This window comes from Anastrepha ludens, chromosome 3 (genome assembly GCF_028408465.1).
Source record: "Anastrepha ludens isolate Willacy chromosome 3, idAnaLude1.1, whole genome shotgun sequence".
Taxonomy (NCBI): domain Eukaryota; kingdom Metazoa; phylum Arthropoda; class Insecta; order Diptera; family Tephritidae; genus Anastrepha; species Anastrepha ludens.
In genome coordinates, this window is record NC_071499.1 from 25,987,508 (window position 1) to 26,004,220 (window position 16,713).

A 16,713-nucleotide genomic window follows, 5' to 3' on the forward strand; every position below is an offset into this window, starting at 1 on the left:
TCTCATTTCCTGTGACGATTTGGTATAAAAAGCGCTTTTTATGACAGAGCATTGCTCAATGGCAGGCGAGATGCTGAGAAGCAATTCGAAGGCGAGTTTCTTTGTGTTTTTCGTAAAGCTCGTGAGGCACCCAGGCGTCCCATTAAAGGAAGGTGGTTGCTAATCGTTTTATAATCGCAGTTCATGTTTTCTGTCAATTTACAACTGGTTTGGTGACCGTTTTCCATTTAAAAGTGATTTGAAACGTTCTTTATCGAACGCTGTGGGACGTGTCATCGACGTCAGAGCCGCCATTTTTTGAACTTTTCAAACCATTTTCGTGCTGTAGACTCGTCTATGACATATTCTTCATATACCTCTCAAATATCACGGGCTGCTTCGGCAGCTTTTTGACCTCGATGAAAAGCAAAGAAGAGCAGCTGTCGAAAATGTTGAAATTTCTGCCTCCTGAGTATTCCATTTCTAAGCCTCAAAACGAATAAAAAATTAAATAACTCAAGAATTAGCACAGTTTTGTAGAGCAAAAAGAGTTCTATCGAATGAGTACTTAGATACCCTTTGCCAAACAGCAAACAAATCGTTGTAAATAAAATAAAATATAAAAATACTATGAACTTATTCCCCAACCCAATATTTTTTGTTTGTTTTTTGCCTTGTTCACTCCACTCGGGAGCATAAGGTCTCGACAAGACTCAGTCTGCGTTGGTTTCGTTAATCTACGAGGTGTGTTCAAAAAGTATCGCGAATTTTGTGTTTTTTCAAAAATTATTCATTTATTCATTAGTATCTATTTTGTCCCCTTCAAAGTAATCCCCATGAGATATTCTGCACTTGTGCCAACGTTTTTCCAATCTTCGAAGCACTTCAAAAAATCATTTGTTTATCTTGTTCAGCTCCTCCTTCGATGCCGTCTTTATCTCGTCGATCGTAGCGTAGCGTAGCTTCGTCCTTTCATGGACCTCTTCTATTTCGGGAGCAAGAAAAAGTCACAGGGTTCCAGATCTGGGGGTGGCTGTGGCATTATTAGTGTGTTGTTTTTGGCCAAAAAGTCGCGCACAAGCAACGATGTGTGAGCAGGGGCGTTATCGGGATGCAAGAGCCAATTTTTGTTCTTCTACAAATCTGGGCGGATTGCTTCTCGTAAATTGCGCATAACTTGCAGGTAATATTCCTTATTGACCGTTTTACCCTGTGGCAAGAACTCATAATGCACAACGCACCTGTAATCGAAGAAAAAGGTAAGCAAAACTTTTACATTCGACCGAACTTGGCGCGCTTTTTTCGGTCTTGGTTCGTGCGGCAGCTTCCATTGAGATGATTGAGCTTTGATTTCCACGTCATAACCATAAACACACGATTAGTCGCCAGTTATGACCCCCTGGAGCAAATTTGGGTCATCGCGGACAGAGTCCAACATCTCATTAGCAATGTTAGTGCGATGCTGCTTTTGGTCGAAATTGAGCAGTTTTGGTACAAATTTAGCGGCGACCCGCCTCATGCCCAAATCATTGAAAAATTGAATGGCACGATGATTCGACGATTGGCCAATACCATTTTGTTCACTTCATCAATTTTTTCGTCTGTTGTTGAAGTACTCGGGCGTTCGGCACGCTTTTCGTCGTTCACATCTTCTCGGCCTTCTGAGAACATTTTGTACCACCGATAAACGTTGCTTTGGTCCAAAGTAGCTTCTCCGTATGACACAGTCAACATTTGGAATGCACCCACGCACTTAATTTCACACAAAATTTGATACAGGTTCTTTGATCCATCTTTTGTAATAGGTAAAAATCGAAGACGAGCCGAAACACGTGCAATCAAAGCAGCTGTCAACAATTAACTGAACATTCAAAATGGCCGAACTCGTCGGCATGAGTGAGGGACATGAGTACCAACATATCGCCACAAAAAAATCGAAATTCGAATATATGTAACCTGCGAAAATTCAAAATTATCGATACTTTTTGAACATACCTCGTATTTTGCTTTCTGGCAGGATAGGTAATTAACCTGCCGCTAAATAGTGGGAAAGTCTACCTGTCGTTGCTTAGGAACAACGCCTTCTTACTACTTGGAGCGCCAGAGGAATGAATTTTTTTTATTTTTTTATTTTAGAAACTAGGAAAGTAGGGATGTTTGGAAAGGTGCGAGGGCCGTGCTTTACGTGGGATTCGAACACACAGCCTCTGGGATGGCAGGCTAGTGCACTTACGCTAGACTACCGAGTCTACTGCACTTTATACACAAAATATTTTCGGATTAGTCCACAAAACTTTCGTAACATTTTTTTTCGCCAGCAACTAGGCGTTCTTGAATTGAGTTGCCAACTCGCAGCGTTCACTCGTGGCGCTTACTCCTTTCGACTGTCAAAAAATACAGTAAAACTTATAAAAAATACATGAATGCTAAGTAATAAATAAATAATTGCTAATTTCATAAAAACATGCGCACTTTTGTGCCTATTTTCATAAATTCGTGGATTTGCTTGTCAGAAGCTTGTGGCAAATACCTACAAACAAAAAAACTATCAGTAAAACTAATATCGGCAGTATCGAAAATCACCCATGGCTATGTAATAGTCAAAAACCACCGGGAGTCACGAAAGTGCGATCGATCATTTCTGAACTCTATTTAGCCACATTTGAGTATTTAAAGCACAAATTTCTTTGTTCTTATCTTTTGTGTGCAGGGAAATGTAGTAAAATGTATTCGACTGCACATCGCCCGCTGTTTTAGTGCAAATATTTGCATTTCAATCGATTTGTGTGCCATTTCTGTGTTAGCATTAAATATTCGATTCGTATACGAACTCCTTCCGTCTATTCAACTCATTGTTTGTTCGACGATTTTTTTTTTCATTTTGCCATTTCCCGCTGATTGCTTTACATGTTTTTTTTGCGTTTTTGTTTTTTTTTTTCGCTCTCTCTCGTTTGAATAAATGCTAGTGTGTCAGTGCGTCTAGAAATAAAAATTGGCACTTAACGTAACGAGAACATGGCGTGCCATGTGAGTCGGAAACAGCAGACAGTGGTTGGGGTCACAACCACCCAGAAGTAGTGCTAGCAATGGCAAAAGCAATAGCAACAACAATAGCAACGCAATAGCAATAGCAACACAATAGCAACAACAAAAGCAACAACAATAGCGACACAATAGCAACAACAGTCGCTACTGCTTGAAGCTTTCAACAAGGAAGCCAATGCAGTGGTGCATTTTTTGATGACATTAAGTACCTATTTTAGAAAAAAAAAATGTCTTTTTTACGCTCGCACACATCTACATATGCACATTTACGTAAGCATGCATTTGTTTACATGTGTCACGTGACATTTGGTTAGCAGCAATGCGCATTCCACTTGGCCGAGCGATACTTAGTTCAAGTCACAGCGACAATACTTAGTTGCGGCAGCAGAAGAAGCAAGAAAAAAGGGCAATAACAATTCCTAATTGCATTAAATATCTACTCAGCAGAAGCTGACAATCGCAATGCATTCCGCAAGCTAATTTGTTGGCGCTTTTTGTGCTATTTCTATGTTTTTTTATTTTATTTTTTTTTTTTTGGTTTTTCATATTTATTTATTTATTTTTTGACATTCAGTGTTTTTCGTTGTCACATTGCTGGGTATTTCATTTGTTCTGTTGTTGTTGTTGTTGTGGTTCTTATTATTGCTGACACTTTGCTGGCTTGACATTGAAAATGCAAATGCGCATACATACACATGCACACATACATGCATACAGGTACATATTTGCCTTGTTTTACGCTTGCGGTTGTTTAGTTAGTTGTGATTTCTGCGGCATTGCCTTTGGTCGTTGTTGTCATTGCAATTAGTAGCTGGTAGCGCTTCTTTATGCATATATTTATGATTCTGTCAATACATACCATAGACACATATACTCATGTGCGTATGTAAGTGCATACATGGCACATACTACTCGCGCCTAGCACGCGAGGAATAAGCAAAAAAAAAGAAAAATAAAAAATTTTAAAAAATAAATAATTGGCGCGCACATTTCTGTTAGGTGTTTGGCCGAGCTTCTCCCCCTATTTGTGGTGTGCGTCTTGATGTTGTTTCACAAATAGAGGAACCTACAATTTTAAGCCGACTCTGAACGGAAAATGTTTTTTTTTATGAGGAGTTTTTTCATGGCAGAAATATGGTACACTCGGAGGTTTGCCATTGCCTGCCGAGGGGCGACCGCGATTAGAAAAAACATTTTCTGTCATTCTGCTGTTTCATGCTCGGAGATTGGAACCTACATACTGCCGAATGATAGTCACGCCCCAACCCATTCGGCTACGGCGGCCGCCTTTAATAAGAAAAAGCAGCAGTATTTTGGTATTAAAATTCCTGCAAAAAATGTTTGCACCAAAAACTATAAAATAAATAAAACATTAACTGCTCACATAACTAGCGAATAAAAAAATCATATAATATAGATATGTATATATCGTTTTTTTTTCCTTGTTCACTCCTCTCGGGAGCAAAGGGCCTCGACAAGACTCAGTCTTCCATTGGTTTCTTTAATCTGTTTTTTTTTTTTAATTCTGACAGGGTAGGTGATTATCCTGCCGCTATCAGTCCTAAGTAGTGGGAATGCCGTTGCCTAGGAACAACGCCTTCTTACTGCTTTGAGCGCCATCTGTGTTTCACAGTGCAAATGAGATTTACGAATTGCTGGAAAAACTCAATATTTCGAGAATGTTTGTTTACCCGCGACAAATCCCAAACGTCTGAAGTGACAGACCGAAGAAAATTATGTCCGACCGATCTAATTAGAGATGATCTCCACATAAAAGCATTCCGTGGCTCAACTGGTCATCTTTTGCAAACGCGCTTGAAAAAAATTAGATGCAATCCGCTTCTGCGATAACGGCCATGAAAATATTGTTTTCACATATGAGATAATTTTCAGTGCCGAATAAGTTTTTAATAAGCAAAACAACTAAATCTTTGCTAAAACTTCTAAAGACGCAAAAAATTGTATTGCAAGACTTCAGCGTGGCCACTATCCAGCCTCCGTAATGGTTTGGTGGGGAGTGTCTTGTAGAGGCATTACAATTCTTAATTTCTGTAAAAACGGGGTTAAGAGCGGTGCAAAAGTGTACTAGGGGGATGTCTTTGAAAGCGTAGTGAAGCAGTTGAGCAGTTCTCCCTTCCATAGAGAGCGTTGGATCCTCCAGCAAGATTCCGCGCCATCCCAAAACCAGCAAAAACCACCCAGCAATGGCTAAAAAACAGTATTCCTGGGTTCATACCGGCAGAAGATTGACCGTCTGGAAGTCCAGATCTGAATTCATTGGACTACAGAATAAGAGAGCATCGTCTGTCGAAGACCTCGCAGAAATTTTATAGTCTCAAACAATCTTTGGTTCGAGCAGCGACGTCAACAGCCATGGAAACCGTATGTGCTGTCTGAATGGCCTAATCGTTTGAAGGCTTGCGTGAAAGCCAATGGGGACCATTTCGAATGAAAATTTAAAATCTTTTTTTTTTTTTAATATTTACATGATTAAATAAAACTAGTTCACTAAGAAAAGTATTATAATTTCATATCTATAACGAACTTAACTTGTAACAGAACTTATGGCAGTACTAAGTATACTTGTATATAAAAAGAAAAAATGCTGAAAACACCGACTTTAAAGCTTTACTGTTGTTCTATAGGAAACAAATTAAGCAATTTTTCTTACTTTCATATCAACTGCTTTATTGATTAAGGATAGCTTCTTTACAAATTTTGTTGCTCGAAATTAATTTGAGAACAAAACTCTGGTAGACTTTTTTGCTTAGAATTCTATGAAAGATTTCTAAAAAAATTTCCAGCAATACTCTAGTAGACTTTTTGCTTAGAATTCTATGAAAGATGTCTAAAAATAATTCCCAGCCCGAATATGCGTATACAAGGTGGCGCAAAATTAATCACCTTATTTTGGTTTTTTATAACTTTTTTACTATTGTAAATATACAAAAACTATGATTTCGAGTGCTGAAACGTTCACGCGATTGCTTGTCCATTTGTTTACTGCAGCTGTCGGTCTACTAAGATACTACAAAGATAATTGGTGTACGATACCATTTGAAAAAAGTATAAATCTTCAGATATGATGGTTAATTTTGCGCCACCTGATATTTCGTTGATTCAGCCTAGTTTTCATGCCCCTATTTATGCAAAGAGAAACACGGCGACTGCCGTAATCGAGTGCGCTTGTATAGGTAGGTATAAGTAGGTGGATCCGAATTCAAACTCTTCTACATGAAATATGATAATGAATATTAAAAAATATTTAAAAAAAAATATTAAAAAAATTCGTCCTAATAACTGTCGCCACTCATCAGTCGGTTGTTGCCAACTGCCGCATGAATTTTCTGCAGCGAAAAATCTTCTTGTGAAGCATTTACGTATTTTTCGGCTGTTTATTTTTTCAGGAAAATTAAAGGCATACGAATACACAACAAATTAGAGTTCATATAAAATTAAAAAAATTAGTATCGCTATTATTGAAGCTTTGAGGCATTGAAGCATTGAATTGAAAGTTGAAAATATTTGTATCAGACGCACCCTTTATACGTCTAGAAAGATATATTACAATGCAATCAAGGCGCACTTATTAAAGGTGGTGGTACTAGACTAACAACAATATTTGGTAGGTTTGATTGTCGAAGCAAAGTATTGGCAAAGTAGAAAACAAAGAATTAATTCGCCTTGCTTCATTCTGGGCTGACAGCCACACAAGAATGATAGAAAAAAGATTGCGTCCATCAGGGAGTGCGCGACGTCACGTTTTTCCGAGTTGTGCAGTATTTCCAACCATTTGCTCTTCGCAATAAATTTAGTGCTTTTTTATACCGAAAATTTTGAAGTTTCGTGTTTCTTTTCTGTTTCTGTTTTCTTTTTTTTAAATTTAAAGCTACCGAAACTTTAAGTTAAAAAAAAAACTGTGTTATTATACAAAAGAAGGTTAAATAAGGCCACTCTGACAAGATTTTAGTGCTAATGAAAATTAGTTGGTTCCTATAAAATTTGATATTTTGAAAGTGTGAATTTAATTTTTTGCTCCTTTTAAGGTTATGCAAGAGTATTAAATGCCCCTCTCTCAAACTCTTCTTAAGATGGAAACTTTTTTAGACATTTTAAAAAACGTTTGAATTTACTGAATGCGGATTAAAACCATAGAGGTGTAATCGTTTCTTCCGGCCATCAATCCTTAGTGGGACATAGGGCCTCAAGAGGTGTAGTCATTGTAAAAATAAGCCACAAAATACCAGAAAGTACTAAAGAAACCATAATGACATTTTTACAAAAAGAGTACCTTATCTAGTTACATAACCTGAAATTTAGCAAATAAGTCGTTTCCTTAACAAAATAGTCTCGTTTAACTAAAAAAACTCATAAATTAAATTGTACATAAGCATAACACATTTATTTAAAAAAAAAACGCACATTCTAAAGACAATTTGTCACGCATACAAAGTTCTTTAAGCGATTCAATAAAAATGTGGTGTTCTATATTCTTTAAATGGGCATTTTAGTGCGTTTTTATATCCAAAGCTAGGCAACACTGCAGTAGAGAGAGAGAGATTTGACTGCCGAAAGCAGAAGAACACCAACAACACCTGCAATCGCGGGCAATGCCACCAGATGTTAAAAAAAAAGTAAAGCTAAATAAAACTTTTTTATTTTATAAATAATTATTAAAAAATGTATATTTTACAAAATTATAAACATTACATTTTAATTAGAACAGGGTAGAAAAATGTCATGCAGAAAGAACTAAAACTCCGAGACTAAATAACAAAAAAAAAATGCTAAATCAAGTTACGAAAATGGTAATCTGGCCATACTGGAGTTAAAATCACGTAACTCATTGTCAAATTCGCTGAGCGCAAAGTAACGGTACCACGATAGGCGCCATCTCATTATTCTTTCCATCATGACAGCCACATGGCCACGGCGAAAGAAAAAAAACAAATCAGCTGATTTACCGATACCATCTTTAATATATTCGCCTTGAGTGCAATCGTACATATGTATATTTATGTGTGCATGATTTTTTTTTTTAATAAACATGCAAATCTTACACAAACATTTAATAACTTCAATTTGCACTTAAACGAAATATGCGTCTGAGGCCTTGTGAAAATTTTGCCAGCATTTTAGTAATTGGCCCGACTCAAAAGTCTAATAAAAAGCAAATAATTCTCTTATAGGCCATTTTATGCAAATTACTTCACACTATAACGCAAGGAAATTTAACATTTCCTATGAACATAAATATTTTGCTGAAGCAATTTTGTCTAAAACCATTTGCACTCACGCAGGATTTAAGATTTACGAAAATGTTTTATATGTTGGAACAATAATCCCTTTTCGTTCGTTGTAATGAAATTAAGAATTGGTATCAACAAAGTTATAGCGCGAATGGGTCGCATACATTTGTAGCTTTCTTGCCTACGCACCAGTTCACACACAACCACACACACACACATTCATTCATTTATATGCATACTTGCGTTTGTGTGTATGCGGTTGAAAATTTTGACTCCGCAACAGACATTGTGGGGACAATCTTCTACGTTGTTAAATCGTTTTTCCTCCAACTTTTCGTCGCTGTTAACTTGCTTTCCATGTCATTGAATCTGCTTTTGGTGGCTTTCAAGTGAAAAATGTTGTAGTGTTACGAATTTATTGGTATTTACTCTAAGTAAAAGCAAGTCAAGTGAATGGAAGAGCGAATGCTTTGAAAGGAGTGGCATATACCGAAAATGAGTACCAACATTCTCCAAGAGGAGAAAATACCCAAAAACAGCAACACAGCCAGTGTGGCTGTTATACTTAATCATACAACAATGTAAATATGCAAGTATGCTTATGTACATAGATAAATATATCAGCCCACGCAGACATTTATGTGTCGCCTATCAGCTTAGACAAATCTAAATGGGACTAAACGCATTTTTATATAATATATGCAAGTATGTACACAAATTTTCATACATATCTATGTACAACTATGTACATATATCAGCCAAAACTAAAGCACCATGAAAAACTTGGAAGCCTTGCTGGCATGCATTCTGATGTATGCCAGCAAATGTGTATGTGTGTATGTATGTGCATACTTATAGATGCGTGTTACTACACATGTAGAGATATTTTATAAATTCTCCTTCTGACCTTTCAGTGCTGTTTGTTGTAATGAGAAATGTAAAAATGATTTCATTACATTTTATGAGTGTTACTCGTATATAAATAAGTACATTTGTTGTTTTTGTTGTTGCATTCCGCAACATTTGCAAAATGTCGAATAAAAGTGAAATTGGAGTAAATGTATCGAAAAATTAAGTGGTTGACATAACTTTTACGTGTACATACATGCATGCATACGAGTACATACATACATACATACACAGATGCTATGACATACTGTCATTGCGGTTATGGAATGAGGGGAATGAATAGCAAATACAGCGAATATACTGCTGTTTCATAACATTTATTTTGTAATAGTTAGCACTTCTTTACGCATATCTACATACACACACACACATAACTGTATTTATCGGTATTTTTGCGATTATATCTGGTTGATTGCAGTGCAAGGATTTTTTTGCGGGATTTAAAAGCAATTAAAAGCGCGTGCATTGATGAACAAAATAGAACTTTTTATTCTATATAGGCAAAGTAACCCTATTTATTTTGCTGATGATGGGGATTTTGAAATATTATTTCATGTGTGGCAAATTTCCTACAAATTAACCGCTTATATTTTGCAGTTTCATTCAATTAATCGAGCTCTTCAGCCAATTCGAGTAATAATTACATGATTTGCTGACTATTTCCTCGGTATTAATCGCACAATACCAGCAAAGTGAAAAAAATTCAAAAATCTTTTTTAATTTAAAATTATGACACATTCAAAATTCTTGGGAATCACAGCAGAAAGCTCAATTTAGTTGATTGAATTTTGCGTGGGACACACACACACAATAACGGTTATCGTAATGAAAATAAGCAGACATTTCATATGGCAACTCTGCTCATTAAAAGGTGTAAGTCTTCGTATGGCAAAAACTTAAGGTCGATAATCAGCTTAAAAAACAGTTTTAGGTAAGAATAAGAAGAAGAAAATAAATAAAGATAAAGAAAACGAAAACGAAAAAGAAAGAGTAAGAGTAAGAGAAAGAGAAAAAGAAACAGAAAAAGAAAAAAAAAGAGAAAGAAAAATAAAAGGAAAAAGAAAATGAAAAAGAAAACGAAAAAGAAAAAGAAAAAGAAAAAGAAAAAGAAAAAAAGAAGAAAAAAAAAAAGAAAAAAAAAGGAAAAGGAAAAGGAAAGGAAAGGAAAGGGAGAAGGAAAAGCAAAAGGAAAAGGAAAAGGAAAAGGAAAAGGAAAAGGAAAAGGAAAAGGAAAAGGAAAAGGAAAAGGAAAAGGAAAAGGAAAAGGAAAAGGAAAAGGAAAACCAAAAATAAAAAGAAAAGGTTAAATAAAACTAAAAAGAAGAAAATAGATAAATAAAAAAACAGGGCAAATAAGAAAAATTAGTTAAAGAAATGTTCAACAACTCAAGTTATTTTTCATATTTTTAGATAAATAAAAAGCAGGACAAATAACAAAAAACTAGTTAAGGGGACAAATACTTGTAAACGGCCATATTTCTCCTGATTTTCATTATAATTATTAAAAATGAAGAAGTCAATATATTTTTTTCAAAGTTGGCATAGCAGTTTATTTATACATTAAAATAATATAATTTTTTTTTTAATCATTTAAAATGGCGGGTGTACACTCTATTCTTTCAGGATTGTCGCAGCGGGGCCTCTCAAATCGGCGAGCATTGTAGCATCGGCGTCAGTGAGCTGAATACAAAAAACCAAAATTTTTTGTTTATTAATGTCATCATTTCTATATGAATTAAGCCAAAATGTGGAAAAAAAATTTGCTTCAAAAAAAAATTAATTTTGGGAAGAATTTTCCTATTATTTTTGCTTCGAAAAAATAATTTTTTCGAAAAATTTTCGAATTGATAATTCACAAGAAAGTAATATCATAAAAAATATGTGTGCAAAATTTCCGGGAGATCGGTCAATAACTTTTCAAGTTATCGTGTACGCCAATTCGAAAAACATAGTTTAGAGAAAAACGCGTTTAAGTTTGAATACAACGTAACTATACCTCTCCCAGCGCTCGAATGCAATGAATAGAGTCGTCACGGTTGGCAATCTATAATATTGGAAATACTTCAATTTACGTTCTAAAAATTTCTTAACATATTCTTAAAGGATTATATTAACATTTCATGAAAAACCAAAATCTTTTTTCGAAATTTTACTGGTATTTGTCCCCTCACAAAAACAGATTCAAATTTAGATATATTTTTCACTAATCGATCCACTTATCTTATCAGTTTAACTTTTTTGTTAAAATTATAACAAAATATTGTCAACATTTTCAATAAAAATCAAGTGATAAACTAAGCATAACAAAATTTGTCTTTTAAATTTAATTTAATTATATTTTTATGGCTACTTTTATAATAAAATTATGGCAACCCTGTTGAATAAAAATCGAATGATAAACTGAGCAAAACGAAATTAGTCTTTTAAATTTATTTAAATTATATCTTCAGGGCTAAAATTATAATAAAATTATGGCAACGCTGTTCAATAAAAACCTAGTGATAACTAAATAAACTGCTATTGAAAAACTAACCTTCTATTAACACAGACAACAATTTGCTCCTCACTTTACCAGCACAAACTTTAAATTTCAGTGAAATGGTGGTAACCCTTCTATTAAATTTTAAAACTAATTCACTTTTTAACATTTATTTAATATTTAATGATATTTGATGAAATAACATTTGCATGTGCGTCTTGATTTTTTCCATAAATGGAACTACAATTTATGCCAACTCCGAAAGGCAAATGGGTTCTTTTCAGAAGATTTTTCATGAAAAAATAGTCTCAGCCATTGTCAGCCGAGGGGCGTCTCCTATTACAAAAAACGTTTTCAATTTGCTGTTTCATGCACAGAGATTCGAACCTGTGCACTACCGAATGCTAATCACGTCCCACACCGCTCGGCTATGACGGCCGAATTAATACTTTTGTTAATATCGTAAGCTGCCACATTCGGTCTTTTTTTTTTTTAGTTTCATCACTTTATTTTACATCCTTATTTTCCATTTCATAAAGTTTGAGATAATTTACGGGCTCCGGTATTGTCTTTTTCTATGTATACCAAACATCAGTAGCGACGCCACTCGGAAAATCCAAAAATGCTGAACAAATGTTTTTAATGATCCGTAAACACAAAAAAAAACCTTGAAATAAATGATTTTTATTCCCTGAAAAGATATAGCACAGGCTTCTTTTCAAATTTTTAAATTTTAGTGACATTTGGCAACCATATCAAACAGATTTAAAATGTTGGTCTGAAATTAGCCAGCTAAAATAAATTAGTGCAACTTTATATAAGGCCTTGAAAGTTAAGAAAATGGCAACTGTTTCTTGAATAGCTGGCAACACTATTTGAAAAACTCAAAAATTTCAAGAAAATTTTTTTTTTATATTTTTATGGCAACTTGGAAAAACGCGTAAAAAATTAACTACTTTTAAATTACTATTTTTAAATTTTTAATTATAATAATATAAAATAAATTATATATAAATGATGGCAACCCTATTCGAGAAAATTGATTAGGAAAATTATCCAGTTTACACTTAACACAGAAAATTCATATCCCAGAATATAAAAAATTTTAAAATCAGTATAGCTTAAATTATTCCTATACTCACACATTATTTCTGCATATATGAAAAGCAAAACAAAGCCTCGGATGAGAACTGCTTACGCTGATGACAACCCCTGCAAACATATGTGCATATACGAATATATATTTCAAAACTTCTCCGAAATTCTTATTACTTTCTTTGAAACAATTATTTTTAAATTCAGTCCTGTGCTATTTTATTCCCAATATTTCCTCTTAGGTTTGCTAATCAAACTGATCGCGCTCGAAAATAAATGAGAGTCTAACAAATTCAAGATAAAGTAAAATATAATTTTCATGCACACACATACATACAAATATTCCATTTAAAATTTAATGTTACGATTATAATTTGTAAAGAAAGTTACAAAAATTTCCATAAAAAAATGTCAAAGGAAAAATTCCGTTGAAGGTTACTAGCCCATTAATTATTTTTAATTCTCTTTTGCTGCTAGCAAAAATTGAGTCAAGAGCATGGCGGCCATAAATAAAATCATAACAATAAATAAAAGCGAAAATTTACACCTTCAAAAAGTGTCTGACACTGCAGTATGAGAAATTGCAATAAAAAATGTGGACTACATACATACATATATACAGTTGAGTTGTTGGTGGTGCTCTTGTCACTCTCGCTGCTGCAACAGACAATCAAAACAGCGACAGCAAGATTTACGACAGCTACTTGATGCGCTGTCACTGGCATTCATGCTAGCAGCAACAGCAGCACCAATAATAACAACTACATAGCCACAGCAATGCTTTGCGGCTGGCCTTAGCGCTGCGGAAGCACTCAATGCTGTTAATGAAGAGAGGCGGAGGAGCGTACAATGTGCAGGCAATCACGTGCAGAGTTGATATTTTTTTAATTTTTATTTTTGTTGGTAGAAAAGTTGAAGGAATGAGGGGAGCTAAAAAATGTGCAAATGTTTAGTAGATATTTGATATCTGCTATTTCTGAAATCTACTTTTAAGTGGTTGTTTTTGCAAAGAGCACAAAATAAATAAAAAACAACAATGTCATTAACATTGCAGCCACAACTTTCAAATGACTTTCAAATGATCTTTGCGCAAAAACACAAAACAAAAAAACAAAGCAATAATAATATTTAATTCATATGTAATAAATCTCTCAAAGACATTTCAATTAATTTTGTACATTTTTCGAAATAAATTTAAATTTATTTAATTTGTTTCAAATTTTTTTATTGCAGGTCGCCGACACAATTTGTAATATTTTCCAAAACAAAAACAAACACAAAAGTACCAGTAAACTGCAAGCAAAATAATTCCCCTCAAAAAAGAAACAACGATAAAATCCCAAAATATTTCAATGAGTAACAACAACAGCAAGAAAAACAACAGCTGAAATAAGAACATCATAACGTGACAAGGCATTCTCACCCAATAAGTAAATGCGAAATAAACCACTACAATAAAAATTACAACAACTGCAACCAATAACAGCAACAACAACAAGAATACGCTTAAAATTAAAAAAACACAAACGAATTGAATTGAAGCCACAATCGAAACACCACACACAAAATCATTTCGCAATAAAACGTCAAAATTTAAGGCAAAATCCAAAAGAAACAAATGCATAGAGTTAAAAACGTGCAGCCACAAAAAGCGAGCGAATAATTAAATTTGCATTAACAACAAACCGAAAAACAACAACAGCGGTAAAGCAAATAGAACCAACTTGCAGCGCAAAAGGGGCAAAGGATCAGTAAGCAACCAGATCAGCAACAGTGCTGTAGCAGCAATAACAACAACAACAACAAGTAACACGATCATTATAATTAACTTATCACGACGCGACAGTGTTTGACAGCAACAGCAACAGGAACAACAACAACAGCAAATCAAAATATCAACGTCCTTATAATCACGGCAATAACAGCAACAATAACAAGCAGCGTAAATTTAAAGCGGTGACAACGGCACATAAATATACATACATACATACAAACATAGTACATAAAAGCGTCTGCAGCAACAGTCATTACAAATAAATTTACAATACTTACCTGCAAAACAAACAAAAAACAAAAACAACTACAAACCAAAAATCAGCAGCAACAAAACAATAACAACAACAACAAACAGCAACAAAATGCATATAGAAATTCAGGTGGCATTAAATTTCGTGATTTCGTATCTGTACAATAAACTGCCAAGGCGACGAGTAAATATTTTTGGAGAGGAGCTCGAAAAGGCATTGAAGGATAAGTTCCAAGGTCACTGGTATCCGGAGAAGCCATTCAAGGTGAGTGCATGCCGACAGTTGAGTGAAAATTAATTAGAAAAATGAATATTTTCAATTAGACCACAAATCTAAGAGGGGTACGTTACACCTGTGTTTAAAATAATAGGAGCGCAACGAGATAACAAATTTCAAGTTTTTTTTTTTTTTTGGGTGTTAATGTTTGCTTTCTACGTTTTCATAAAAGTATTTTGCGTATGATTCAAAGCTCCAAACTTGGTACAAAACGCACAAAAATTTTACAAATTTGAAAAAAATGTAAAAAAAATTTTTTAAATTTAAAACAATGTTCCTCAAAATTCTCAACTTTTTCAGCAGAATAAAAAAAATATGAAAAAAAAAATAAATTGGCGTGTTCACTTCTGTTAGGTGTTTGGTCGAGCTTCTCCTCTTATTTGCGGCGTGCATTTTGATGTTGTTCCACAAATGGAGGGACCTACAGTTTCAAACCGACTCCGAATGGCCGATGGGTTTTTATGAGTAGCTTTTTCATGGCAGAAATACACGGGGCGGCTTGCCATAGCCGGCCGAGGGGCGACCGCTATTAAAATAAACTTTTTCTTGCATTACACTTTATCTGGCATTACAAGAAAACTGATGCCCTCTTCATTCCCTCTCCACGATAGATAGTACATATTTCCTTATTTTTCATGTTAGCTTTCAATCAGTGATCAAGTCTGGTCTAAAAGCATGAGGGGAGCACCCCGAATGAGAGTAGTTGGCGACTAGTAAGCAAACAAATAAAAAAACGTAAAAAAACACGTTGACCCAACCTTTCAAACACTTAATAACGACTATTAGGGGGCGGTTAATTTAGGATCAGTTGGGCAGTCATTTCACACATTTCTGTTTTCCAGTCAAAACTGGTTTGAAATTCATTGAGGTTATTATTTGTTCAACAATAAGTAAATAGAATATTTTATTTGTATTTTTTTCATGAAATATTTTCTCGTTCAAATTCAGGGTTCGGCATTCCGTTGCTTGAAAACTGGTGACCCCATTGACTCGGTATTGGAACGTGCGGCACGCGAGAGTAGTGTACCTATTGCTGATATTCTAGAAAATTTACCTGCTGAGCTCTCCGTTTGGGTGGATCCCGGCGAAGTGTCGTATCGCATAGGCGAGAAGGGTGCTGTGAAGGTAAATTACCTTATATAATTTTTAATTATTTTTAATTTAGTATTCCCAGTCAATCCACTTATTTTTAGTTAAAAATCCTCATACTTTTATCTAATTGCCTTTAATTTGTATCTTTAGATTCTGTACTCGGAAAATAGCGACAATCATGAAGACAACACATCGGCCGACCGTGAGGTCAACAAGACCTTCAATCCGGAAGCGCAAAGCTTCCGACCTATCGATGCGGTTAACACGAGCATGAATAGCTTAAATCTAAGTCCGAAAACTTCACCGCATGCAGGCTCCTCACCGCATTCAGCTTCCTCCAATTCGCCTACCTACAAGGGCAGTCCCAATCCCGCTGCTTCGGCCAATGGCTCATTTATGCAGCGCACACAGGCGCCTCTAACATTCACAACAGCCACCTTTGCTCAGACGAAATTCGGCAGCACCAAATTGAAAACCAGTTCCAAACGTACCAACAGGTTGGTATAAAATTTGTGCGATTGCCGCAACTCAGCAGCTACTAACAAATATTTTAATTGATTTC

General features: G+C 34.9%; 1 protein-coding gene across 3 annotated transcripts in view; it reads left to right on the forward strand.

Moving 5' to 3' along the window:
* LOC128857218 (protein Tob1) overlaps window positions 1-16,713 on the forward strand; it is a 90,480-nt gene that overhangs the window by 55,501 nt on the left and 18,266 nt on the right. For all 3 annotated transcript variants that reach the window (XM_054092866.1, XM_054092864.1, XM_054092865.1), the window contains 3 exons: window positions 13,990-15,047; window positions 16,008-16,184; window positions 16,302-16,648. In XM_054092866.1, coding sequence (XP_053948841.1) covers window positions 14,895-15,047; window positions 16,008-16,184; window positions 16,302-16,648 — 677 coding nt within the window. In that variant the 5' untranslated portion in view covers window positions 13,990-14,894. The remainder of the gene's footprint in view (window positions 1-13,989; window positions 15,048-16,007; window positions 16,185-16,301; window positions 16,649-16,713) is intronic.